This window comes from Acomys minous (genome assembly GCF_964271855.1).
Source record: "Acomys minous genome assembly, chromosome: 14".
Taxonomy (NCBI): Eukaryota; Metazoa; Chordata; class Mammalia; order Rodentia; family Muridae; genus Acomys; species Acomys minous.
The window spans coordinates 48673794-48701486 of NC_140496.1; the positions used below are offsets into that span (position 1 = coordinate 48673794).

Below are 27693 nucleotides of genomic sequence, written 5' to 3' on the forward strand. Positions count from 1 at the left end.
GGGTTAGCTACATCCTCAACACTTCTTCTCTCCTTGAGGCCCCATCTTAGGACTCTGTAATTCCCATCTGCCTGAAGGCAGACACGGAGGGCAGGCTTAATTCTAACTTTAGGGTGGGAGCCACAACAAAACCCAGAGACTGGCGTGTTGTGGAAACTGGCTCAAAACCCGTAAGGACCCTCTCCCCTTAGCTAAGCTTCTCAGTGTGAGCACTGCATCATCTTTGTTGCATCGTTGCCGAATCGGATCTATCTACTTCTTAGGCGGATAGCAGCACCTCTGTACAGCTGCACTCTCTGAACACTACATCGTTTTAGGATTAGCCTCTGCTCAGCAACTGCATAGCAGGGAAGGAACAGAACTCAAGTATATTCTTGGTAATGTACTACCTTTATGGATTCAGCTGGCGGGTTGCAGACTTTTTACAGGTAACCATTTCAGCTATATCTCCGCTACATCCTTTCAGTGGCAAGCACACCAGCAGAGCTTCCTGAGACTGAAGGATTTTCCCACCTGTCTCCAGTGTACGCGGGTACCTTAGGCTGTGCCCTGGTAAACACACCATGTGTGTAAATCTGCGCACAGAGCCAAGTGAGCGGCACTAAGCATGTGGACGTCTCCTGGCCCTTTGTGCATGCTGGGAGGCTTCCCTGGAATTTAGCAAAGATTATCATGTATTTACTGAGGGAAAAAAAGGAGGTTCCTTAACTTGCAGATATTTTGCAATTAGAGGCAATTAAAATGAAAACTCTTGGATGTCATAACTTCTTGTGAAGCAGTGGGTAGGAGGAGGTATTTTAGACTTTATTTTGTGAATGTGGGTCTTTCTAACTATTTGAGTCGTTCTTTATCTTCACAAACTTGCCATAGTCACTGCAGCACCAAATTCAATAAAAACAATCATAATCTTTTTATAACTCTACATCACTTGTTACATGCTCCAATCTAATGAAGTCTGGGGCCATGAGCTATGTTTCTTCTTGCTTTGACATTGAGCCACTTCAGTTGCATTTTATTGATTATCTGGAGATCTGAAATAAAATAAATGATAAGATTAACTTTTGCATTGTGCTAGAAAGTAAAAACACAAAACAAAGCAGAAACCAACAAAACAAAACAAACAAAAACCCACTGCTTTGAAAGAGATTTAAGAACATTCCTTGAAGATGAAAATTACTTAAAGTATATGTTTCAAGCCGGGCATGGTAGCACATGCCTTTAATCCCAGCCCTCGGGAGGCAGAGGCAGGCGGATCACTGTAAGTTCTAGGCCAACCTGGTCTACAAAGTGAGTCCAGGACAGCCAAGCCTACACAGAGAAACCCTGTCTCAAAAAAAAGTATGTTTCAAAGCAAGTCTGTGGTGGTTTAGGAGGAGCACTTTAGTTTAGCAAGCACCAGGTGAAATGTTATTGCTGCGAGGCATACACTGTGTTTAGGGCCTGGACAGGTAGCTCAGCAGTTGGCAACATTGGCTGCTCTCATAGAGGACCTGCGTTTGGCTCCCAGTACCCACATGGTCCTTACAACGGCATGTTATTCTGGTTCTGGGGCATCCAACACCTTTTCCTGGCCTCTTAGAGCATCAGGCATCATTTGATGCACATCATACACGGAGACAAAACACTCCGTTTTGTCTAAACTAAACTAAACTTATGCGTTAGTGTCCCACCCAAAGCTGTCACTTAGCAGGATGTTTTTAATCTTATTATACCCTCTCGTTTCTTCCAGCATATCCGGGTACTGATATATGTCATCTTCTGTGGCTCTTCTAGACTCTCCTAAAGAAAAAAGAAAACAAATTCAAAGCTCTATCCAGAATACTTTATATTTACTGTGAGCTGGCCTCAATCCCACTCAAGAAGAGTAAAGATTACTGACCCAAATATTTTGATTGAACTAAGCAAGCTTTATTTTCTTTCACACAGGGCTCTCTCCCTAAAGCAGGGCTTGAGATGACAGGTCTGAACACAGGAGAGATGGGCTTTTTATAGGCACAAAACTACAAAGGCTAGGAGGTTTCTAATGGTTTTTGGTTAGGTAGGGACTTGGCAGAACATCTCAAAATTATTTGGAAGAACATTATTTTAACAAAGTGGAAGTCAGGGTATAGGATTTGTAGAACATGCCAAATTCCAGAAAACGGGTCAAGACCTGGCAAGCAAGTTTTACAGAAAACATGAATGAACTTGTTTTGACCTTGTAACAAGATGGTTCCTAATCTTAAGATGTACTCAGTCTGGTCCATCACTGGAATTGTCTTTTCGGAGACTGCAATTTTGAACACTTAAATCATAAGGGTGCTCGTATCACTAGGGCAGGTTGGATGGCTCAAAGATGGCCACAGCCACATCTCCCATTTCACAGTCCTTATCAATCCCCCACAAAACAAAACAAAACAAAACAAAACACCAACAAACAAACAAAAAACAACCAACCCCCCCCCCAAACCAAAACAAAACCCAATCTCTTTCCTCTTCCCTTGAAATTACATGCTTGTAAAAATCAACAGTTACAGCAGCAGTGGCCACGTGCCACTTCCAAGGCCAGCTCAGAAGAGGCCTTGCAGCTTCCATCAGCCTGTCTCAGAATGCTTTTCAGAGAAGGCCAATTCAAAGTATGAGATGTTCTTCCACCCTGAGACTGTTTTGTTGGGTGCCTTGGGTGAGTTCTCCAGCAGAGAGTCTCCCTGCTGACCCCAAGGTTCCAGTGTCTGAGCAAGCCTGTCTTTGATCCCTTAAGTTACCTCATTTGTCATTGGAGGCACTGAAGTGGTGTCTATCTAAGCTCTGCCTGAATTTTTAACTTAATACAATTCTGAGATATAATAAAGTGACACCAGATGGGCCACTGCTGCTGGTAAGATGACTTGTTACAATGATACCCAGGAACAGAGTTAATTTAGAGAGCAATGCCAGCTTAAAGGGGCAGATCTGCCTGGGTTTCAGTGTGTCTACCTAACTTCCATATTTTCTTGTTTGCCTTTGACTTGAATCCACTGGGACCAACCTAAAACGATGCTCTACCCTTGCCTGTGACGGTTCTCAGGTGGTCCTCACTTCCTGTAGTCTGTGCTTTGAATACGGGAAACGCAAAGCTTGGTACTTGTTCTCAAAGCACTAGTGGATTATTCCACTTCTGGGTGGGGGTTTCTCAAGCTCCCGCTTCTCAGCTCTCAACCTTTATTCCCCTCAGCCATCATTTTCCTTGGTCGTATGTGGAATTGACCATTACCAGCCAACACAAGCGCTTCATAGTCTCAGTTTCTTCTATCGATGACTGAGATGCCGTCATTATTTTACTGGGTCTTCTTTCTCTGACACTCATGACTCTAGCAATGCCCCTGGCTCCACAAGGGCCACCTTGGCCTTTGTCATTGTTCCTTGGTGTTTTCTATCTACCTTCTCTCCTTTCTTGTTACAGTTTAAGCTTTTAAGGCCACTCCCTTGAACTCTGCCCCCTTTTCCTGCTGTGTCACGTCACACTTGACAAATCTTCATCCCTAGTCAAATCAACTTCCTGTCTGTTCCACTCCATTACTTTATAGCTCCACGCAGCTGGAGAAAACGTGCAGCCAGGCGGAGAAAGCTCACGCTAAGTGTGTGGGCACAAACAGTAGAAGGGCTGCCGTTGCTTTCAGACCTTCCCGTTAAGCACTCCTAGTTTGCTCAGTCTTTGTCTCTATGATGGCTCTTTGTTGTATTTTCTCAGCCCTCCAGCTGAATCCTCATCCTCATCCAGTGATCCGTTTTCCTGTTTCACACTGGAAATGGATAACACGAGGAGGCGACACCCACAGGTTTTGATGCAAGAGTGACCCCCAGACCTGCGTGCATCCTGTGCCCTGTTTCCCTCCTGCTGCTACAGAGGAGCTGCTTGCACTTCCTTCATAGGCTACCTCCTTTGCTTCCTTCCCTACATCTCTTAATTTCTTACCATATGAAACGTGGCTCCCATCATCCCTTCTGCTTCTCACTTAGCAGGTTACTTTTTGTATAAGATCCAATACTCTGTTAGCAGCACCTTTTGGCTTTACTTTGGCTGACAATCTTTTTATTTTTCTTTTTTTCTGTTTTTTTTTTTTCTAGACAGGGTTTCTCGATCTAGCCTAGGCTGTCTTCGATTCGCTTTGTAGACCAGGCTGGCCTCTAACTCACAGAATGCTTCTGCCTCCAGAGTGCTAGGATTAAAGTTGTGCCCCATCACACCCGGCTTGGCTGACAATCTTAAGAAAGGAAACAGTTTAAGGTGATTTGTAGTCAAGAAGTGGAGTAGACAGGAAGTGGGGTGGGGCTATAACCCTAACCCTTAAGGCCCCTCTCCCTTAGTGATGGGCTTCCCCCAACAAAGCTCCTCCTCCTCCTAGTGTGCAAACTTGAGCTTAAGGGCCAGAAGTCACATTCAGACTACAATGCTTTGCTTTCTAGTAGACCTTTTCTATGTGTGTAAATATTTAACAGAGTTTAAGCCTTTAGGTTTCCAGGAACAGACATAGATAGAATTGCATGTATTGTACATGGGTCTAGTGTTAGACATTGGCCACTTACTTCTCATTTTTCTCAGTCCGTTTTTGTTTGTTTGTTTATTTGTTTGTTTTGTTTTAAATGATATCACCTTGGCTGTCTCAGAACTTGTCTTGAACTCATAGAGATCCACCTGCTCCTGCCTCTCAAGTGCTGGGAGTAAAGGTGTGCCACCGTTTCCTCAGTCTGGATAGTTACTCTATCGTACAGATTCAATCCTGCAAAGATCTGCAAGACTTTGATGCAATAGTTCTCAGCTGGAGGAGGGGGTGACTTTGTCCCCCTATAGGACATTTGGAGATGTCTGAAGAGGTTTCTTTTGTTATAACTGATGGAAGGAAGGACTAGTGGAATTCAGCAAGTAGAGGGAGTGATGTGTTTTCCTCAGCATCCAGTGATGCATGAGACAGGCAAGCCCTACCTCTTCCCCTACAGATGCTCCTTTCAATAGGAGAAACCCTGCCTGGTGGTGGGTGGGACACACAGAGCACTAAGACAGGAAATCACCATCTCCAGGTGCCCATGTGGCTTAGTCATTTGTAAAGAATGCTCTTTTTTTTCTTTCCCGAGATAGGGTTTCTCTGTGTAGCCTTGGCTGTCCTGGACTCACTTTGTAGACCAGGCTGGCCTCGAACTCACAGCAATCCACCTGCCTCTGCCCCCCGAGTGCTGGGATTAAAGGCATGTGCCACCATGCCCGGCTAAGAACGCTCTTGTAGAGTATTCACTGCAGGACTAAGGGCGAGACGAACAGTGGCATTCTTAAGCTACTGTGCTTTTAGGCTCTCTATAATAGGGGTGTAGCCTTCCTCATAACTAATATGCCCTGCTGTTCTCTTTGAGACAGTATGTCACTGTGGACCCCTGGCTGGCCCTTGAACTCAGAGAACTGCTTATATGGCTCTCCTAAGGCCTGGGATTAAAGGTGTGTGCCACTACTCCTAGGTGCCTTCTTTTAGATAAGAGTCTCCTTTGGCTTTTCAGTTGAATGCTTTTCTTTCTCCACAATATACATCTTAGGATCCTTGGGCCATTTCATGCTAAGTTTATTTTATTTTATTTTATTTTTGAGATAAGGTTTTAAGTGCGGTGAGCTCCACAGGACTGGGGAGTCTCTTGCCTCCATGGCTGCCAAAGCATTCATTTTTCAGTCCGAACCTAGGACTGCTCTTAACCTTGCTATGTAGTCAAGGATGCCCTTACATTTCTGAACTTCCTGCTTCGACCTCCCAAGTGCTGCGATTCCGGGCGCGTACCACTGTAACAGATGGGTTCACGTGGTGCCGGGGAGTGGACCCCAGGGCTCTGTGCATTCTAGGCAAGACTGTACTAACCGGGCGGTGTGTCTCCAGCTCATGGCCTTCCCTCTAGAGTCTTCGGTTTGGCATCCCTTTCAGTGTGGCAAATGAGATGGTGTCCTGGGTTGCAGAAGTCTTTCTTGGAGTTGTCAAGTTTGGTGTCATCCATTTGGCATCCCCCCCCCCATGCTGAAGGAAGATGATGTGTACTCTGGGGTACAGTCCCTGAAGGTCCTCTGGGAAGAATATTCTCCTCCACGTGGCTACATCTACTAGTGGAACACAAAGCCGTTCCGTGCTGTCTCGGCGATGGCTAATCCACACGTAGAAACGCTTCCATTTACTTCAAGTGTTCTGATCATCTGTTCACTTGAAGCGAGGTGAACACCACAGGACTGATGGCTCCACCACTGCCGAAGCCCTTGTTTTCAGCCCTAGGCAGGCCTACGCAGACTAGGCTGGGCTATGGGGTCTGACTTAGGGAGTGATTTGAGATGTTTAATCTGCAGGGCTTCAAAGATGGAAGGCTGAACCAACAGTTAGCCAGAGGCTCATGGAAAGCAATAAAGGCTCAGCTGTCACATTTGTTCCCATCCCCTTCCGTTTCTGTAGAAATGAGCACTTTTCTCAAGTGGGCGGTGGGATGATGTGACTTGTACCACCTTCTGGTGTTTTCCTTGACAGAACAAGCCAGACTATGTTGAGTTGTATTCATCGGTACTGTTTCGTCCCCTTGTCTGGAGGCAGAGGTCTATAGTCCTCATGGGGGCGCAGTGTCGGTAAGACTGAAATCTTGGAGATCTGATCTGTGGATAAGCTTGCATGGAGCAGACACTCCCTCGCAGTTTGGCGACTAGATAAGTGAATGAATTTTAAAAAACTTCATCATGCAAAATATTTTTTAGCGGCCGTATTGTAGAAAAGGGTAAATCATAACTCCTTCGCAAAGGTTGGGTCAGGGTTTATAGACCAGACCCCTGGTAATGGATTTAACCTTTCCACAACAAATCAGAAGTATTGTTGTGTGCTCACATGAATATACAGTAGTCATTACCTCAAATTAAAAACCCACCATAAGGGGCAAACGCAGCGAGCAGGATGTGAAGGCTGTATCGTGTCAGCGTGGTCTGCAGAGAATTTCTTCATGCGGGCTTTGCGTGGTTGAAATACACGCGGCCAAAGGGCGTACTTGTGAATAGTCACTGCAGAACTTGATTACGTTCGTCTGTCATATTTAGCTGGACCCTGCAGGCTACACTCCATTAGCTGGGCTGGCCCTGCCACCTGATGCCAAAAGACCATGCTTTCTGTTGACCTTATGAAAACGCTTCGTCAAAAGGTTTCATTTTTAAAAGCAACTTAGTCGGGAGGCCTGGTGGCACTCAGAGGAAGGATAGCAGGCTATCAAGAAGAGACTTGATACCCTATGAGCATATGTAGGGGGAGGAGGTCCCCTTCAGTCACAGTCATAGGGGAGGGGAGTAAGGGGAAAATGGGAGAGAGGGAGGAATGGGAGGATACAAGGGATGGGATAATAATTGCAATGTAATATGAATAAATTAATAAAATATATTAATAAAAAAGCAACTTAGATTGTGTGTTATGTAGCTGGTTAAGGACAGAAGCCGGCATAGAAATGCCCATGTCTTCAGGAGGAATGTTCAGTTCTACAGATAAGGTTGTTTTGATTTTGTCTTTGGGGACATTTTATTTGACGCCACAGATTTAACTTCAGGAGAAATGGCACCCACCCCTCTTTTCACTGACAGTGAAGTCTTAGAAACGGATTTCTCAGAAAAGGGGTCCTTTTCTTTCCCAGCATGCAATTAAATCACACAAAGTTAGCACAATGAAAGTAAGTTAGTCCACCAAAGGCAAGAACACACCTATGATGCCCTGGCTCTAGCATGGTTTTGCAGCCGACTTGCTTTGTATTTTGAGAACTATATGTATAAACTAAAAATTTGTCACTCATATTTGGTAACCAGAGAATAACTTCCGATAAATGTATAAACTCTTATCTGTTTATTCCTTACTTAGTAGATATATCTTCAGTTATTTAATCACTACAGTTAAATCATTTTAGTAAATCATATATATATATATATTATTAAATTAGAATCCTATTATCAGTATAAGGCATGCTTTGATAAGTTTGAAGTTTAGCCTATTTTATTTTGAGCTAGCCACTTGTAAGTAATGAAACAGAAGTATATCTTTAGAAACTATATTAAGAAGTAGGTTTTTATTATTTAAAATGATATATATGCACTTTTCATTGGGATCACATTATTGAAAGCTGCCTCCTAGGAACAAAGATGGCTGAGTAACCATTGCATGAACAAGTACGGCTTGAATTATGATCTCCGAAATGGCTCGGCACTTTGCAGGTGCTCTCTGGCACGGCCTCCCTTGTAACTGATGGTGTGTCAAGCGCTGGTCAGGGATGCAGGCTGTGCTGCTGGAACACAGCCAGGTGCTAATTTGCCCCCTTAGCATTGCTCTCCAACCAACAGAACGTCTCGGCGCTTGCAAGTTCCAAATACTTCTTCTTGCTTCTTTTTAGCCTCTAACTTGACTTTTGTGGTACAGAAGTGGCGGTCAGTCAGAAAGAAGGAGATGGCGAGTTCGACTGGGATTCTCACGACCGGTTAATGAAGTGTTATTAAGAGATAAAGGCAAGGTTTAGGATCTACCAAGGGATGTCAAGGGCCTTAGGTATAAACCAAAGAAAGAAAGATGCCATCCCATTATCACCCCTCAGGCTGACAGGTAAGAGAGGAGATTAAGAGACAAAGATTTAGAGAAAGGATTACCGGAGACACCGTGGAAGAGGCAGAATTGAGCAGAAGTGGGGCAGCTGGGCTGACAGAAATCAGATTACCCTCTCCCCTGAGTCCCGGCTCCTGAACACAGGCAGAGCCCCCAGGTGTCTTGGATTCCTTCTTTGGGTAGGATGTTAGGCTTCAGGGGGAGAGAAGGAAAATCTGGGAGTATGGCTCAGCTCCTGAGCTACAGGGAAACGTGGTCCCGAGGGGTTGCGGATGCCAAGCCCACGGGAAGGTGTAACCAGAGGTACAGTGGTCTGAAAGTCTGCGTGTCCGCAGATATCCAAGATGAAGCCTCTTCAAGATGAAGGGCTTAGTGGGTGGGATCATTGAGAGGTAGTTGGATCCTGGGAGGAGACCCCTCGAGGACAGATTAGTGCGCGTAACTAAAGAGGGGATGCAGATAGCAAGTCCACTTGTAAACCAGTGCAGGATGCTCCACAGAAATGCCCTATGCTAGCACTCTGACCTCAGACTTCCTAACTTCCAAACCGTAGCAATAAATTTATATTATATTATATCATATTATCATATAATACCATATGGCAATGGATTAAGGCAATCTGTAACACAGCACTCCAAACAGACTGAGACAAGGGTAGCAGAGAGGAAAGAGCTGGAGAGGAGAAGGCTGAAGGTCTGTAGGGGTAACTTCAGCCTCAAGTATTTACCTAAGTACAGATCAGAGCCTTCAAGGCGAGGCCGGAGGAAGAAAACACCATGCGGACCCAGAGTAAAGTACGTGGTGCCCACGGAGAACTGGGACTGCTCTTCACTATCAACAGCTGTTATCAGGAAACTTCAGGTTTCACAGGATGTTGGGTCTTTCCTCGTTGTGGATAACACTTACCCCAACACTAGACCTCACTCTGACCCTATATAACAAATCGTAAAAAGTAAGACCTTTAAGACCAAACTGCTTCCAGGTAACTTCACTGCATCAGACCAAAGCTCAAAAGTATTTATGGGAATAGAAAACTACACACACACACACACACACACACACACACACACACACACACACACACGCACACACACACACCCTGAATACTTGCATGTGCATCCATATATTACACACATTAACGCATGATGTTCGTAGCACACGTGGAAGTCAAAGGCCCAAGAAAGAACAAAGGAGGGAAAGAGAGACGCAAGTTTGATGGCACAAAACTGAATTAACTGAGAGCATCAAGTGTGCGCATGTTATTACTTTTGTTCTTACAATTTAGCTTACACATTTAGATTATTTTGGTTAAAAAGACTTGCAAATTACCATTCCTCAGATCTGAAAACGAGAAACTCTGTCTCTAATGGAAGCACTGATTTGAAAATTCATGGGTTTTCTGTATTTCCCAAAAGTTCAAGAATGAGTGAAGAATTCAGAGCAAGACCTGTTTCATTTTTATTCCAAATTTCCCCCCAAATTGGGGGAAGTCTGACCCACCCATTGTAAAGTCTGTATTACTACCTGCAGTTCCTTTTCTTTTTCCTGGTTTCATTATGAAATAACAGAGTTAGAAAACACATAAACCACAGAATTTTGCTTTCACAAATAGGCTACTTCATTTTATTTTTAAAAGCAGGCATTTTAGAATAAAGACCTATTTAGGGAATTTTCCCCCCTAAAGCTACTTATTTGAGTTCTGAATGATTAAAAGACATTACATTTACATGACCTGATATATTTGGAAATAAGTGTGTATCTGAAACCATTAGCACAATTTATACATAAACACATCCATCAAACGGATGTTATTTTAAATGACAAATCCAGAGTTGTGAAAATTGAAGTTTTTGTAAAAAAACTGAATATTCCACTAGGCAGCAAGATTGTCAAAGAAAAGCTAGTGTTTACACACAGTCTCTAGTCCAAATAGGAGAAGGCACGCAAACATGGATCTCAGCAGCAGAGCGAGTCTTGGAAATGTCTTTTCCTTTGAAAATCAAGCAATTTTTTTTCTACCAAAACTTTATAAATTCCTATTATTTTTTTTAGAAATAAGAATGAATGAGTCTCTTTAAAGCAATGCCCATGATAAATTAAATTATAAGGAAAACCCATGTCCAAGCATTGCATATGATCTGCTTTCTTTAGCATTGTTTCTCAACCTACCTAATGCTGAGACCCTTTACTACAACTCCTCATGTTGTGATGACCCCCAACCATAAAATTTTTTGTTGCTACATCATAGCTCTAATTTTGTTACTGTTATGAACCATAATGTAAATATTTGTGTTTACTGATGGTCTTAGGCAACCCCTATGAAATGATTGCCTGATCCTGCCCCCCAAAAGGTTGCGACTCACAGGTTGAGAACCACTGATCTGAAGTACGGCTTCTAAACAAGCATTTAGCTGCAGAATCTCAGACCTGGGGATGTAGCTAAGATGAGAGAGTGCTTGCCTAGCATACATGAAGCTGCGCAGTGGTCAAGCATGGAGGGGCACACCCACAATCTCAGCAGTCAGGAGGCGGAGTCAAAAGAAACACAAGTTGAAAGTCATCCTTGTTGATCAAGAGAGTTCAAAGTTAGCCTAGCATACATAAGACCCTTTCAAAAGGCCGGGGAGTGGTGGTGGTGGTGGGGAGAGCAAACTCTCAGATCCTATTTTTTTTTCTTCTTCTTCTTCTTCTTCTTCTTCTTCTTCTTCTTCTTCTTCTTCTTCTTCTTCTTCTTCTTCTTCTTCTTCTTCCTCCTCCTCCTCCTCCTCCTCCTCCTCCTCCTCCTCCTCCTCCATCTCCTCCTCCTCCTCCTCCTCTTCCTCCTCCTCCTCCTCCTTCTCTTCCTCCTCCTCTCCCTCTTCCTCTTCTTCTTTTTTGGTTTTTCGAGACAGGGTTTCTCTGTGTAGCCTTGGCTGGCTTGGACTTGCTTTGTAGAGCAGGCTGGCCTCCAACTCACAGCCAACCACCTGCCTCTGCCTGCTGGGATTAAAGGCATGCACCACCACACTGAGCTCAAACCCCATTTTCGATGCAGCAAATCAGTACGGAATGCTAAGAGAGCCACTGGCTCGGTCATGTTTGAGAATCATTATATTACCTAGCTTGCTCTAATTTACATCCAACTGCTTAACGCTGGGGTAGAATGGTGCACTGAGGAAAAGGCGCTGCAGTCGACGTAGGAGTCCCAGGATGCTTTGAGAACATAAGTGATAATGAAATGTTTCCCCAGGCCAAGAACACATCTTGTTCTAGGAATGCAGCTAGCCTTTTATTTAAACCTCTCAGCCTCTATAGGGTTTGTTTGTTTACAGACAAGGAACAAGGAAGGCTGGTGGTGAGACTAATTCGCTCAAACCTGCGCGCACGTGGCTATTATTCCAATGAAGACCCCAAAGGGAAGTGAGTAGCCTTAGCGCCTCTTAGGTGAGTTGGGTTTAGCCAAGTTGATGTGTTTGACCTTGTTGCAAGAAGAGCAGCCAACAAGCTTATCTAGTTACTTGTTGTTTGTCAGTTGTTTAATTTCTTGTGTTTTAGAGGCTACTACAGCACTTACAACAAACAACAACAACAACAACAACAACAACAACAACAGCCTCTTCTTCCAAAACCATCAGTTTGCCATGACAACTGAGCTTGGGAGACACCAAATCCTGGGTGGTATCATGTAAGTTGTTGCCTTATTTTCATCTTTTTTTTTTCTTCTCCTGATGGACTCAGCGCCATGAAGTCAGAAAAGAAGAGAATGTGGCAATTTATTCATGTTTTCACGGGAGCACCACTGCAGACAGGAGATTTCTCTAAAAATGCAAATCACTCGGTGCCACACAAGTGTGACTTGCATCTGAAGCCAGCAGAAAGTGCTGTCCCTGGGCTAATGTTTTTATTCTCTGTGATTGAATAAATCGATCCACTTATTACCACATCTTCACCTAAGTTTTTATTTTTAAGCCGTAGACGAAATGTGTCTAGGGGTAGTGTGGTGGGGCTTTTCTCTAACACTCAGAAAATGAATTACACTTGTTAATTTGGCTTTGAATCCTAGATATATCAAAATAAATACCATAAACAAGTGTTGAAGAAATCAATCTAGATCTGTTCAATATCAGAATGATCAAAAAGGATTTAGTGAGACTCTCAGATGTAAAGCACTAAGGTACACGCTAAGCCCTTATGTAATATGACTTTTTGACATGCTCGCTATAAAGCCAAAGGAAACGATTTCTGAAGGCAGAAACGGCACACTTCTGTTGCATTAAAGAAAAATCCCTAGAAGGCCCACCGACACCAGACATCAATGTGTACGCGCGTCTGTGAAAACATCTCTTGTTTTTCATTGTGATATTCTTCCTAATTCATGGGGCATCATATCACAGAGATTTCTTGTTACACAAAGCAGCAATTACACACAAGTGTAGGGTTAGCCTTTAAATATAGATGAAACAACATTCTTAAGGCCAGGACGCCGTGAAGGAGTGCAATCCTCCGTTCTGTTCCAGAGAAGGTGAAGTTAAGGAGAAATAAAAACCACACATAAAAACTTCCAAAATTCCATTACAGCCATCAGACATGGGGTCTGGGTAGCAAAAGCTAACAAGTGTTTTTTTGTGTGTTTTGTTTTGTTTTTTTGGCTTGAGCATTAAAAAAATTTTTTTTTTACTTGTACCATGATGGACGAGACAAGAGCTTCTTTCATAATTCAGTGCTCTGAGGACGACGTCGCGCATTTCCTGCTGTGACAATGTTTGTGTTGACTAGGTTGCCCTGCAGACGGTCACTAGATGGTCCAAGTGGTCAGCCCTCCATCCCTCATTCAGTCAACAGCTGACCACTGAGCACCCACCGGAGACGAACACGCTCACGGCACAGAGGACAGCTCAGACCAGGCGGATGCAGAGGCATGGCTGACTTATAGGGAAACAGAGGCTCAAACCTGTCACCTTAGATCCCAGCACGATCTTCAGGAAAGAAGTGGAATTTACATGTTTTTCAACGTATTGAAGCCATTTAATTCAGCAGTAGGCCCAGATTTCTACAACAACTACCAACTTTCACAGAATACATATAAAAGCAGTGCAGTCTCATCTCGGGAACACAGCTTCTGGGTTTTCCCCCTGGGATTCAGATGCTTTGTCAGCATGGATGGGTAAAGAGTTTTTAAAAAAAAAATCAGAGACTTATTGGACAGGACACCCAACATCCAACATGTGACTTTATTTATGAATTGATAAGTAGTGGTCATTTGATAAGATACTTGTCATAGTCTTTAATTCTGTATATGTGTGCATATCTCTGTGTGGGCGTGTGCATGTGAGTGCAAGGTGCTTGCAGAAGCCGTCAGTATTGGGTTCCCCCCACCCCCAGAGCTGGAGTTACAACGTGGCCGAAGACCATCCAACACAGGTACTAGAAACTGAACTTCAGTACTTGGAAAAGGCAGTGCAGGCTCTTAATCACTAAGCCGTCTTTCCAGTCCCACTAAAGGCCATTTTAAGATGTTTTCGGGCTTTAACACAGGTGTATAATCACCTTAGAAAAAAATAAAACCTTTCTGATTGTAGGTGTTTCTACGTTTATGCCTGTATATTGACCTCTCTACCTATAGTGCCTTGCACAGTGTTTTCAACATGATAGATAATTGTGGGTTTTTTGTTTGTTTGTTTGTTTTTTGAGACACAGTCTGCCTATGCAGCTCTGGCTGGCTTAGAACATGTTATATATACCAGGCTGGCCCCAAACTCACAGTATATACTTAATTAAAAAGCGACTATAGTTTGTAGTTCATGATTTGCCTTAAAATGTATTAAGATATTGAGTAACATGTAAAATGGTCACTAAATGTCTGTTGAGAAACAGAATAAATGTGTCAAAAGTTTAGATGGGAATGCAAAGTTGTATGATAAAAACAAAGCTTTTAAATTTTTGCTTGAGGCGGTTCTGTATGCAATCCAGTAAGTGGGTAAGAAGGAGATTTAGCTGGGTGTATGGTTTTACCCTTTTTTTGTTGTGTTGTTACAGATTCTAACTACGTGGCTCAGGCTGACCTCATCCTTGTGACCTTACTGCCCATCCCTGACTGCTGGGATTACAAACACAGCCACATTGCTTGATGGGAGGAGGTTTGCAGAATTTGTATTTCCACTGAATATTTTATTTGCTCATCTTACGGGTAGATAAGAAAAGACCTAGTTCCAGTTTCTAAAGTGCGCGAGAGAAGAAATGATATGTTTTACTGTTCATTTTTTTCAGCTAACTTAAAACAAGTGTTTGCCTTCTGTCCTAATGAAAGGAGGTTCCAGCCGCACAAATATCTGTTTCTATGGCTCGATTTCTTTAAAGGGCGAGGAGGAGTGGAGGCATCTTCTGTTGTACCTGCAGGATCGCCATGCTTGTGGGCAGAGCCAGGAGCTGGAAGATTGCTAACCCTCCCTGCGAACGTGCCTGGCCTTCTCGGGCCCTTTAATGTTCCGTTACATCACGGTTCACAAAGAAAGGCATCATCTCTTAAAACCAAAAATACTCTGTGTAAAAAGACATGATACAAATTACAGTTCTATGAACGGGATGGAATGACCAATTACAGCACATTACACTCAATGGTGACCGCTAGTGGAAAAGGTGACTTTACGGACACTCTCATGTCAATCAATTAAGTTGGAGAAAAGTTAATAATATTTTATCCACAAGAACGCCATTTTATCTTTTTCCTCATCTTCCGTTAACATGATAACTTGGACAACTTTTACCATCTTCTAGTTTAAAAAACTGGGCGCGAAGACTTAAACACCAGGAGAGCTAGATCAGCAGTTGAGAGCACTGCCTCCTCTACCAGGGGACCTGGGCTCTGTAACTGCACTCACATGGCAGCTCACAGCCATCTGTAACTCAGGTCCCAGGGAATTCAATGTCTTCTGGCCTCCACCAACTCCTGCATGTATGTGGTGCATAAAAATTCAGACACACACACACACACACACACACACACACACACACACACAAGTAAATAACAAATAAATTTAAACCCCTCATAAAAACCCATGTACTATATGCAGTTTACCTTTTTTGGTTCATTTGTCCTCACATTTGGAGCATTTCATCACCCACATCAGGGAAGAAAGAAAATCGATTGTTAGTTTGAATGAAATCCCTTTTATTTTCACATCTAAATTGTCTTTAAAAATCTCTCCCTTGCTGGGGAGATGGCTCAGCAGTTAATAGCACTGGCTACTCCTCCGAGGACCTCAGTTCAATTCCCAGCGCCCACATGGCAGCTCACAACGATCTGTAATTCCAGTTCCAGGGGATCCATCCCACCACAGGTGTGGTGCACATATCTGTGCATGCAGGCAAGACACCCATACACATAAAATAAAATAAATCTTAAAAAAATTCTCTCCCTTACACAGTCTCTGTTTAGTTATATTTCTTACTCAGGTTGGCCTGTTCTTTAAAAAAAATATTTATTATATTTAAATATGTGCCTGTTTATATTTTTTATATTTAAATACCACCCTAAGGTTATTCCTTTCTCTTTGGCATTTGCTATCTTGCTCAGGATTGGGAGGTATTTTTCACTACAACGGCTTACAAATTTGTTTGGAATAATGTTAAGTGCCTACTGCTGTATCCCTACCGCTGGGGACTCCGTGGGACCACTTTTGCTAAACTATACGTCACGTGAACAGTAACAGGCTTTGAACTCTGGGAAGAAGACGAATAGGATAGTCCCTATGTGTTGAAGTTATAGAAACATTTTATTAGACTTTTTATAAAAGAGTAAACAGTGGGTCCCTAGAAATCAGTAATTATCCCTCATACATCATCTTCCTTACATTCAAGGTAGGTTGTTTGTTTGAGCGGAAGACCTATGTGTAGGGACGATTTGTAAAAAGGATGGCGACTGAAAAATCTGAGCGCTTCCACCTCGGCTTCTTACTATGTCTCCCCTAGAGGCACGCACTGCTGCTGTTCCTGGGTATTCTTCTCAGAAACAGTCCATGCATTTTAAATTGGTAAAGAATCTATATTCACATACAAAACAGTACATATTTATGTTTTATATTTGCACAAGTGCCAGCATGTTATATCTGTATTTCTGCAGTATTTTAGGCTCACAGCGAAACTGAGCAGAAAGCACTCTTGATGTCCCATGTCCTATCACATACAGCCTCTGTCACTGCCCAGAGCGGTCCATTGTTCCAACCCAGGGGCCTAGGCTGACACATCATCATCCCAAATCCACAGTTTAGAGTTCACTTTTGGATGCTCCCATGATTTGGCCTTTAAGGATAAATCTGTTATAAGCATCAGTGTGTAGGCATGTAGGGGGACATATATTTTCAACCTACCAGTGCGCATCACCACGCCTAGAAGATCATAGGAATTTTATCTAAAGAAAGAGGTAGGGTATCTGTGTGGTCATTTCTTCAGTGTGAATAGTGGTCTTCAGTGGGCTTTTCATATTAGCTATGGGCCATGATTCTTCGTAAATTTTACTAAATGTAATGTTTATCAGATTTGCACTTTTAAGTTATAGGTCTTTTAATAAAAAATAAAAAGTATGTGGAGAATATAAAAACTGTTAGAAGTGTTTTAAGAACAACGTGATTGGGGCTGGACAGATGGCTCAGTCGTTAAGAGCACCGCCTGCTCTCCCAAAGGTCCTGAGTTCAATTCCCAGCAACCACATGGTGGCTTTCAACCATCTGTAATGTAACCTGATGCCCTCTTCTGGCCTGCAGGTGTACAAGCAAGAACCTAAGATTAATTTCCTGGGAATTTGGACAAAGTAGAAATGTTGCTTTAAGAGAAACCGAAGGAAACTGGAACCGAGGAAGGATCAGCTGACAAGGGTTTGGTAGGAACGCAGTGGCAAACAGAGGGAGCCGAGAGCTGCAGACTGTCTGAGATGGAGTTCGGGGCACTGTGCAACTGTGGGTGTTGCAAAGACCTAGGGCTCATTACAGGAATAATAAGGTGAATATGCCGACCACTGAAGGAGGAGACACCCTGGAAGTGAGAAGGAAATGTGAAGAGTAACCATGTAGACTCTAAAATTGTCCCAAACCATCAGGCTTACTGATGGACTGGCAGTGAAGCAGCCGCGAGAAGCTTCAGCGGGGGAAGGGGGAGGAACCGTGAGGTAGATAGGCACAGTCACAAAAAGCGGAATTATACAGATTTATTGTTTGAGAGTTACAGATCGTGTCTTAGCCATCCAGAAATGGCAATAAGGTCAAAGTTGTGCCCCAAAGGACTTAAGAACACAGACAGAAATGCTTCTGTGCGAACTGCAGAGAGACAGTGACTCTGGGAGCCAGCCACGTTCCCGCTAACACATGAAACAGATATCGGAGTAGAGGGAGGATATCACTCTGTCTAGCCGTGAGCTGCTGACGGCTCACTGGAGACATCTCCATAGGTGGAGAGTTAGGAGAAAAGTCGCGAAGAAAGGATACTCAGATGAGTTTATGGTCAGGAGAGTCCAGAGGTTAGCATGTCACAGCAGGCAGGGCTAATAGGGACCATGAGACAGTAATGGCCTGGGTAGCAGCGGTCCTAAATCCTGAACATTTTACTTTTGTCTGAGTTTGACATGCTAGAGAATATACCATTATATTTTGATTAGTACTTGAACATTTTGATGAAATATGTTCTTTAAATACTTCTGTAAATATGATGCATGGGAGCTTGTATAAAAAAAAAAACCAGCTGTCATGAACCTGTTCATTTCCACATATTTTCCTTGAAAATATATTAAGTTCAAAGTTAAGTAGGACTTTAGTAAATATATTTAAAATATTACTAGACCTCTTGTTTAAATATAGTTTTGCTTGCTTTTAAAGTTTTAAGGTTTATTTTTTGCAGTGCACAGAGACTATTTCAGAGACCCACAGCTGATCAAGGCAGAGGGTAAAGGACTGTGAGGTGCTCAGTCCTAGATGATCTGGCTACAATACAAGCCCTTCACCTAAGGCTGGGGGGAAATTGAGGAAGACAGACTGGGGCGATTCAAAGGGCCAGAGGCCAGAGTGCCTACTAATAAACAGTGTCCCTTGGACATGACTGGGGACGTCGCACCCACTAACTCAACAATGTGGTTGCCTGGCCAAGACCACCACAGCGACACTACTAGCCGACATGCCAGTTCCAACAGGGACAATACCACTGTCCTACTCCCTGGATAAGGAGCCATAGGAGGCCAATCAATATGCAGAATGCTAAAAAAAACGGTACCTGTGACACAGCTGCTAATTGCTGGGGTCACGATCTGGACCCAGGTCACCTGACTCAGCAGTTAGCATTTGGGATTATTTTCTTTGCTGGATGAGCTGTCCCTCCCCAGAGTTCTGTCCCGTGACTTCTGTCTGTCTCTCCCAAAGTCTCCTCAGGGTATATGAACATCCAAACACTTTCCTTCTCTCACTCAAACAACACTGTGTTTCACGTTTGTCTTTGGAACTGCTAAGAGATGCGGCCGGATTTGTCCATCTCTCTCTTCTTTCTCATTCGCTGAGGCGAGTGAGGGTTCCCGGGCAGCCTTGGGATGTCAGTGGACACGCCACACTCAGCTGGTCACAGTCCGACTTCCAGGTCTGACCAAGTGCACACCTTGGGATACTAGCTGCTGCAACTCAGCATTGCGCATTTCTTTGTGGCACCAGAAAAGCAATGTGGGGGAGGGGTGTGTGTGTGCAATTACAGAACTCAGAAACAGGGTGGGGTGCTAGGGGAGGCGCCCAGTCAGTAAAGTGGGACATGGGGGCCTTGAGTTTGATTCCCAGCACCCACGTGAAAAAGCCAGGTATGGTGGTGCACATCTGCAAACCCAGTCCTTGTTGGTGAGCTATCTGGGGCTTGTTGGTGAGCTAGCCTAGCCTAACTGGTGAGCTCCAAGTTCAAATGAGAGACTCTGTCTCACAAAGCAAGGTGGAAAAGTTCTAAGAAAACACTGGATGTTGACCTCTGGCTTCCACATGCCACTGCACATCCATACGTACGTGTGCACACAGGCACACACAAAGCCTGGGGAAGAGCGGGATCCTTTAGCATTCTTCTCTCTTTCTCTGAGGGCGACTGACTCTATGAATAAGTTAGAGCTGGGATGGTATCAACCAGTGTGTGTGTGTGTGTGTGTGTGTGTGTGTGTGTAGTATACACATCTAACAAAAGTGAAAGACATACTTCAAGCATATTGAAAGAAAAAAATTTATAGCAGTGTGAGCCCATCACTTCCTCCATTGTTCCCCCTTTCCCTATGTCTCCCCTTCCTTTCTCTTTCCTTTTCTCTTCTTCTTCTCCTTCAACATAAACGGGCTGACTGTCGTACAGTGAAACACCAGGATTATCAGATGAGGCTACATCTGCACAGGGTCTCTTAATGGTATCATTTTACTTTCCAGAGAAAAAAAATTTTTTAATGAAAACATGAAACCAGCAAAGATGATTGAGCTCACGATGGAACTCCAGTTTGCCTAAAACTGGAGCTAGCGTCCCCCCTGGCCTCACACAGCAGCGCACGCCTCCGCCCCTGTGCCCTTCTCTCTTCACCGACACTAGTCCTGGACTGTTCCCGGCAGGAAGGAAGCATGGAGCATCTCCAAATATCATGTGGGAAATATTCCCAGAGACAGATAAACAGAAACGATAAGCTGCATGAGACGTGTGTCTTCTAGCAATTACAGAGAAGCTCCACCCGTGAAACCTCAACGAACAAGTACGGCCCCAACAGAATGCTAACATGGAGAGGGGAAATCTCACGAGGCCGCATCACGGGGCCGCACCCCTAGACAAAGGAAGGGATGGTGCGAAAGGGAGAATGAGTCTTCCCCTAAACAGCTAATACAAGTGGTCAGCCTTGAAATCATATATGTATAAGCAACGTTAAACGGACTGAGTTGGTTGCGCATATACACTTACGCGTTTATACGCAAACATACAACAAAGAAAAAGAAGCCATGAATTTGAGAAGGAGCCTGATGGGGTGGCACAGAAGGAGTTGGAGAGAGAAAGGAAATGATACAATTGTACTTTAGTTTAAAAAAAAAAGCCAGCAACCTTCTAAAGCATGTCCTAATTGGCCTTCGTAGAATGAGGGAGGCGGTGGTGGTGCCTAAGTAACTTCGCGAAGACTGAGGTTGTATTTGAGTGTTTCAGACGCTCTGAAAGGGAAGATTTCTTTCACCCTCCTTCACAGATCACTGAAAATAACAGGCAAGCCTGGCGCCACCCAGGGTTCAGCCATGCCGGTTTTCAAGCTCCAAACGGATATTGATTTTCATTTCAAACTCTAATGCCAAAATTAGCAGTGTCAGGTTGAATTAGAGGAGGATGGCTTGCAGAGTTCAAAAGCAAAGCGTCTGCACAGCCAGGCTGCTCTTTCCTGGTCATTTCCTCCCTTTCTCACCCGCCAAAGAGAGCCCGGGATAAAAGACAGTTTTACGGCACCCAGAGAAGTATTTAGCTCAGCTCTCCTCCCAGGCCTTTAGAGCAGTGCTCTCCTCCAACTTCACGTACGGGGTGGGGGTGGGGGAGGAGGGATGCGGGGGGGGGCATGGGCATGCACCTCATGCGGGGGGGGGGGGCGGGGTCAGTCCAGTGAGGGTAGCCATGGTTCCTACTCCACAGGAAGGCGCTTGCCTGCATCACTGCTCTTAGGAGAAAGCCCATGTCTCTGGAAGCTTCGGGTCTTTTGATACACAAAGACTGCTTTTTATGCTTGTCCAACAGTGCCTCTCATGTTGCACTAATGGTTTCCATAATTTATATTAGAGCACAGGCAAGTAATCCACAGCGTGGGGTGTGTGAAAACTACACAGTGTTTTAAAGTACGGCATGCAGGGTTTACTATTAAAATGTTAATACAAGGTCGGTTATAGGCACAAAACAGAATTTTGTGTTCCCTTTCCTTCCTCGCTTGGCTCTATTGTTAGCATCTCAGGTAGGGCACTGCCATTTCCCAACGGATTCCCTCCTTTTATGTAAAGAATGCCACAACAGGAAGACCCATTTGCAAAGAGACACTTTGCTTTCTAGGACTGCGGTTTGGGAAGCGCGGCTAATTCGCTCTGTCTAAACTCCCAGCTCAGCGATTGATGTTGGAGAAAGTTCAGTCTCCTAGAGTGAGTGGAGTTTACAGAGTAGCCTTCAGCTTGCAGACCCTCTGTGCCAGCCCTAGGGGAGGACAGATTTTATAAATAAAATATTGGTGAACAGCAGTAGTCACAATATTATTACAAACCTAAAGGAGGGGGAAAAAAAGATATCAAAGGGTTTGGCTACAGGGGCCAGCAACAAGTCAGCACTGGCTGCTCTGAACCAGTCAGGTCTGGAACAGAATGCAAGACTAAATAATCTGAGGAAGTAACATCTGTATCCAGGGCTAGAGATGGGGGGGATGTCGCCGAGTCTAAACAGACTTAGGACTAATTTTCTAACGGGCTCAACCTTGTGCTGTCGGGTACCTGTATTTGTGAAGCAATTAAGGCTAGATTCTGAACACTGAAGCAGTTGTGATCCTGTTTTCAGTATGCAGATATTGTAAAATACTGGCTGGTTAATTAGTTCTGGGTAATTTGACTTTAGGTGGAAACTTGTTTGTGGTAACTTTTCCTGCAGTGAATGTGTGCTGGGGGCGGGGGCGGGGGGTACGGTGTCCCCGTCTCTGATTTCACAGCTCAGTGTAAATACTGCATCTTCCAGGAATGATCGAAAATTTAATTTAGGCTTGCATCGCAGGTTGAAATACAGTTCAAAGAATGACCCAGAAGCACATGTCCACTATCCCAGGAGTGGGTTTTCTTCTGGAAGCTGTCATCAAAGGGCCTTTGATCTGAAAATGAGCAGCGATCTCCGGACTGACCTCATTGGAGTTGACTGAATTTCACCTTGTGTTTAAGTAGAGTAAGAACCTGCAGTTTTCTTTAGCAAAGACTTCAGTCAGGTTTTTATGTCCAGTCTAGTATTTTTGTATGTGAGGAAACCTATTCCCTCTGAAGTTCAAATGATGCTATGAGCCCAAACCAGAATAAAGCTGTGTATCCTGAGTCTACCATGGTTTTCTGCTCAGACCAATCAAAGATTCACTATCTGCTTATGGCGGTAAGATCAAGATGAAAGATAATTCTATTTCCTATTAGGATCAAGAAGTGTAGCCTCTGGTGGAGAAATGGCTCAGCGGTTAAGAGCACTGGGTGCTCTTCCAGAGGACATGGGTTCTATTCATTGCACCCACATGGTAGCACCCAAAACCATCTGTAGTTGAAGACCCAGGGGATCTGATGCCCTTTTCTGGCCTCTGATGGCATTGCATGCACATGATGGACAGAGATATATGTAGGCAAAACACCCTTATGAGAGAGAGAGAGAGAGAGAGAGAGAGAGAGAGAGAGAGAAAGAGAGAGAGAGAGAGAAACATTGCCTATGGACAAGCATATTTACAACAGCCAATTACAAACACATTTTAAATGGTAGGTGGCTGCATGGTGTCTTTATCACATTATTATTATTATTATTATTATTATTATTATTATTATTATTATTATTATTTTTGAGACAGGGCTTCTCTGTGTAGCCTTGGCTGTCCTGAACTCTATTTGTAGACCAGGCTGTCCTTGAACACACAGATATCGCCTGCCTCTGCCTCCTGGGTGTTGGGATAAAGGAGCCAACATGCCCAGCTGTCTTTATCACTTTTTATAGTCTAGGAAATAACCTTCAATTGTACAGATTAGAGTAGGTCAATTAAAAAAACAACAGAAGGGCATTAAGTTTAGGAGGATTATTCTCTGTGTCACATGCATGGAAAACAATTCTTTCTTTCTCATCCGTTGGCAATTAGCCATCTCTCTAGAGCGAATGTATTCACGGAGTGTGTTTTGTATACTGCGGGTGCAGTCAGTGTGGGATGCTGAGTGTGAGGTCAAAGCTGCCTTGTATTCCTGTGGGTGAGAGGTGAGCTTTGCAGATACTAGCTGTGCGCTGTCTTGAAACAGATTTGATTTTGATAGGCTCATTTCTGCTGCCCCCTTCTACTCAGTCTTTCCTCAGTGTGCTGCAATGTACATAATTTAAACGACCAGGGAAGGTCTCCGGGCTCAGCCACCTGCTGGCTTATATTAGCTAGTTAATCGTGATTTATCTGAGCTGCTAATTTGAGTGTAGCTGATTGTTTTTAAGGACCCTGGAAAACATTGTTGAGAGTTCTTATGAAAATGGTGCCTTTACAATGGGCAGTTTTCTTAAAAGTGTTTTTTTCCACTGAGAAACCCTGTCTCGAAAAAACAGAATCAACGAGTCTGTGTTGCTTTTTTTTTTTTTTTTTTTGGCTCAGACAGTAGTTGTGGCCTCTGCTTTTCTTTGCTCCTCAGGTTTATTCCCTGACAGGATTTCTCTAGCTTCTGCTCTTTTTCTTTCTCTCTTGTTCTCTGTCTCTTTCTCTTTGTCTCTCTATCGTCTCTCTGTCACTCACTCACGCGCTCTTTCCTTTCCTCTGCTGGTCTCAGCATCTGTAAGGCAGAAAAGCCTGCATTCTGTAAAAACTGATGCTCTCTTTTGACCATGTTTAGTTCCTCTCCCTAGGCAAAGTGTGTGGTGTGCAACTGTTGAATATACGATTCGAGTTTACAGGAACAGCAGCTTCATACTTTGTGCTATGGTCTATTTTCACTTCAGGAAATTGTGAAGTAATTAACCCATGTGTCTACCAAGACTTGGATTCAAGAGTGTTTCCATGAGCCCACACCTCTCTCAACAAAGATTGTTCAAGTATTAGAAAGACGTATATTGTATTTAGGGTACATATCTTTTCAATTTCTGCTCATTAATTCACATATACCTTTAAAGGAGTGAGGCACTTTTCACATATATACACTACGACAGTTAAGGATTTTTAACTATTAACATAGCCATGAAAGAATTCAAAGTAAAAATGCAGATGATAAATTTGTTTTCTTAGTGGCCACGGACTCAAAGTTTGGCTGGCTTGTCTAGTATTAAGGCGTACATACAATTGAGGAAACTTTTGCCGTGTTTTTCTAATTTCTGATATGCATTCAAAATATAGAGCGCACGCATGCGTATGCGCTAACCCCCCCCCCCATTATGATTACAAATGTGGCTCAATAGCAGTGAGCTTGCCTAGAAGGCATGGGTCCCTGTGTTCATTGCCACTACACATGTTATATATTTACATATATAAACATTCTATGCATATATATACACAAGCATAACAGCTGCACGCGGTCTACACCACTTATTGGGGTTGAGAACCAAAGCAAAGTCTTGCTGTTTTCACTTTGAGCTTGCCTTGGTGGGCTGACTTCAGTGGTGAGGTTGGCAGGAAGTCTTCAAGGTGGCCCATCTTCACATCTTCAACTGTTCAGCTGAGCTGCTGCGTTACTCAGGGGTAAGGCTTCTCGCACACCAGATCCTCTCACCTGCTTTTTTTTTATCTTATCTGTGTGACTTCCAGCCTCTTGTGCCACACAAGCCCTTCGGCTTTGCTCTTCTGCTTTGGATGTCTTCCCCAACAACGCATGTGCTAAGTGAGTGACAGTTCTTCTAAATCTCTTTATGTTGGAACAGGTAAAGCTATCTGTTCTTGCTGTCGTCTTGGATGAGGATTTCCCCATCTATCGTCTCCTGTTTCTAACCTTACTAAATACGAGGCGCTCTCGCCGGTGGCTCTCTGGCTCCCAGTCCAGCTTGTCTCCACGGGGGCTGTAAACTCCCAGCTTCTGTTATTTCAGTAGAATGTGCAATAAGGAAGGGTAGTTGTCTTAACGCCTTTCAGATATACTAGCTGAATGATACATTTAAAAAATATATAATCTTTAAAAAAATTTATGTGTGTACTTACCTGCCTGTATGTATGTGCACCATATGTAAGCCTGGTGCCTTCAGAGGCCAAAGAGGGTTGCTGAAGGCCATGGAGTTGGAGTTATAGATGATTGTGAGCTGTCACATCAGTGCTGGGACCCAAACCTGCACCCTCTACAAGAGCAGCGAGTGCTCTTAACCACTGAGAAACTTTTTTCAGCTCCTAAGATGTCCTTTTAGAGACAAATGAGAGAGCGCAGAGAGCACATGGTAAGCCGACAGACAGATGCAGAGACAGATGATGATGTCACCACCTGATGTAAGTTACAACAGAAGAGACAGAAGTCGGACAGCAAGCGCTGCCATCACCCGGCTCGCGCTCAGGGACTTTCATCGGCATGGATCCCATGTTCACATATAGGGCCTTAATTTTTATAGGCTGAGTCCATGCAAGTGCTTAACCTTTGTTTTAGAGAAGAGATGCCACTGATTAACAGGGCTGACAATTGCTAAGCCGCAGCAAAGACAGTAGTGTTGTCCGACTGAGCTTAATTCTCCCCTTATGGCCCTTCTGCTACGACGAAGCAACTCGCAGACATATTAAGACCACGGAGCAGGGGAGACACCCTAAAAAGCACCTGTGTTGACACCCTCTTTGTAAGTGTAGCGTCTAGAAGTGAAATTCCTCAGAACTAGCTTTTGCCGTAAGTATCCAATCATGTTATGATTGGTTCCATTTCAAGAGTGATAGAGGGGAGAAAATAGACTCCAATTCGCAGTGACTGTCTTGTGCAAGATTCTTATTAAAAACAGCACATTCCTGTAGCCCAGAGGGCTGACAGCATCTTCCTCAGCAGAAGTGCTGCTCGGAGCTAACCTCAAGGGGCTACTCAGAGAGACAGAGCTGCAGCCTGCCCCTCTCTGTGGGGGCCTGAGCGGGAGGGGCAGAGAACATGTTGCCAAGCCTGGGTCACCCCAGTAAACAGGCTCCGCTCACTTCCAGCTCTATGCTTGGAATTGGCTTATAAGTGCGTCACTAAGAATAACTGATCTTAAAGGGAAACACCTCAGACTCACTGTGCGAGGGTGTACATCCTCACTACAGTAGCTGGTGTTTCCCCTGTTTTGTTTTCTATCATGTTCAAACATAGGTGTCGTTTACTCCTATTTCATCACTTGGGCCTTGACACTCTATCTAAAGATGATCAAAATACAATGAAAGGATTGCTGCCAGATGGAGGCTCTTAACAGCCATGAGTGAAGTAATGTCGACGCTACCGACGAGCAGGAAGGCGCTGAATAAATTCAGTTCAAACAAGATGCTCATGTCCTGAGGTAGCGCTAATGCGCCTGTGTTTTCTTATTGTCTGCAGAAAGTGACAGCAGGTGTAAAGACAGGGTTTGTTCTTTGCTTTTTCCACAAAGACCACCAGTTTCCAGTTCATTGGCTTCGCCTTCCATGGACAAGACGTTAATTTTTAACATCAGCATCACTCACGTGTTCTTATGTGATAGAACCTCCTTCTCAAAGGCTTGACTAATGTTATACGTCTATTTTATTATGTACGTACCCCCTCTTTACAGAATGGGCTTAAAAAAACATGGCAAAGCTGGGTGTGAGGATTTTAGTTCTAGAGGTGGAGGCAGGAGGACAGCACTTGAGGGCCATTCTTGACTCCCATGGAGAATTTGAGGCCAGCTTCAACTGGGTCTTTTGACACCCTCTCTCAAAAAATAAAAATAAAAATAAAAATAAAAATAAAAATAAAAAACAAAACAACAGCAACCCCTCAAAAGCCACCAACCAAATAAAAACAAAAATGGAGTTAAACTTTGGAAGAATTTTGGGTTATTTAAAATGTTTTGGTCTTGGGTTGGGGATGAAGCTGGGGTGGGGGAGGGGAGATGTGAGAATGGTAGCTCTGGTGTAATTCATGTCTTAAGATTAAGTCCAGGGCCTTGCACATGCCAGTCAGACGCCCACCACTGAACCACATCAGTAGCCCTTTCTTTTCTTCAGGACAGTCTTGCTATGAAACTCAGGCTAGCCTTGAGCGCCAAGCTCTCTCCTGCCTTAACTTCCCAAGTGCCGAGATTATGGCTGCTTTGTGTATATTTTAAAGGCATGTACATGTTGATATATTTTTAAAATACAACGGTCTACTGTTTTACAAGTTGGAAATGCTATACCCTCAGGATAAAAAGGAGATGTCAGGCATGGTGGCACATGCCTTTGATTCCAGTACTCAGGAGACAGAAGCAGGTGGATCTTGCAAATGTGAGACCA

The 27693-nt window shown here is 43.8% G+C and overlaps 1 protein-coding gene across 3 annotated transcripts in view; it reads right to left on the minus strand.

The window, feature by feature from the left end:
- Nucleotides 1-765: 765 nt before the first annotated feature.
- The window catches only part of TTC29 (tetratricopeptide repeat domain 29), a 191586-nt gene continuing 164658 nt past the window's right edge, over nt 766-27693 (minus strand). For 2 of the 3 annotated variants that reach the window (XM_084757523.1, XM_084757524.1), the window contains exons 11-12: nt 1713-1779; nt 766-1031 (exon numbers count right to left, since the gene is read on the minus strand). In XM_084757523.1, the coding sequence (XP_084613649.1) occupies nt 1013-1031; nt 1713-1779 (86 nt within the window). In that variant the 3' untranslated portion in view covers nt 766-1012. The remainder of the gene's footprint in view (nt 1032-1712; nt 1780-27693) is intronic. The other variant, XM_084757525.1, reaches the window with a different exon arrangement.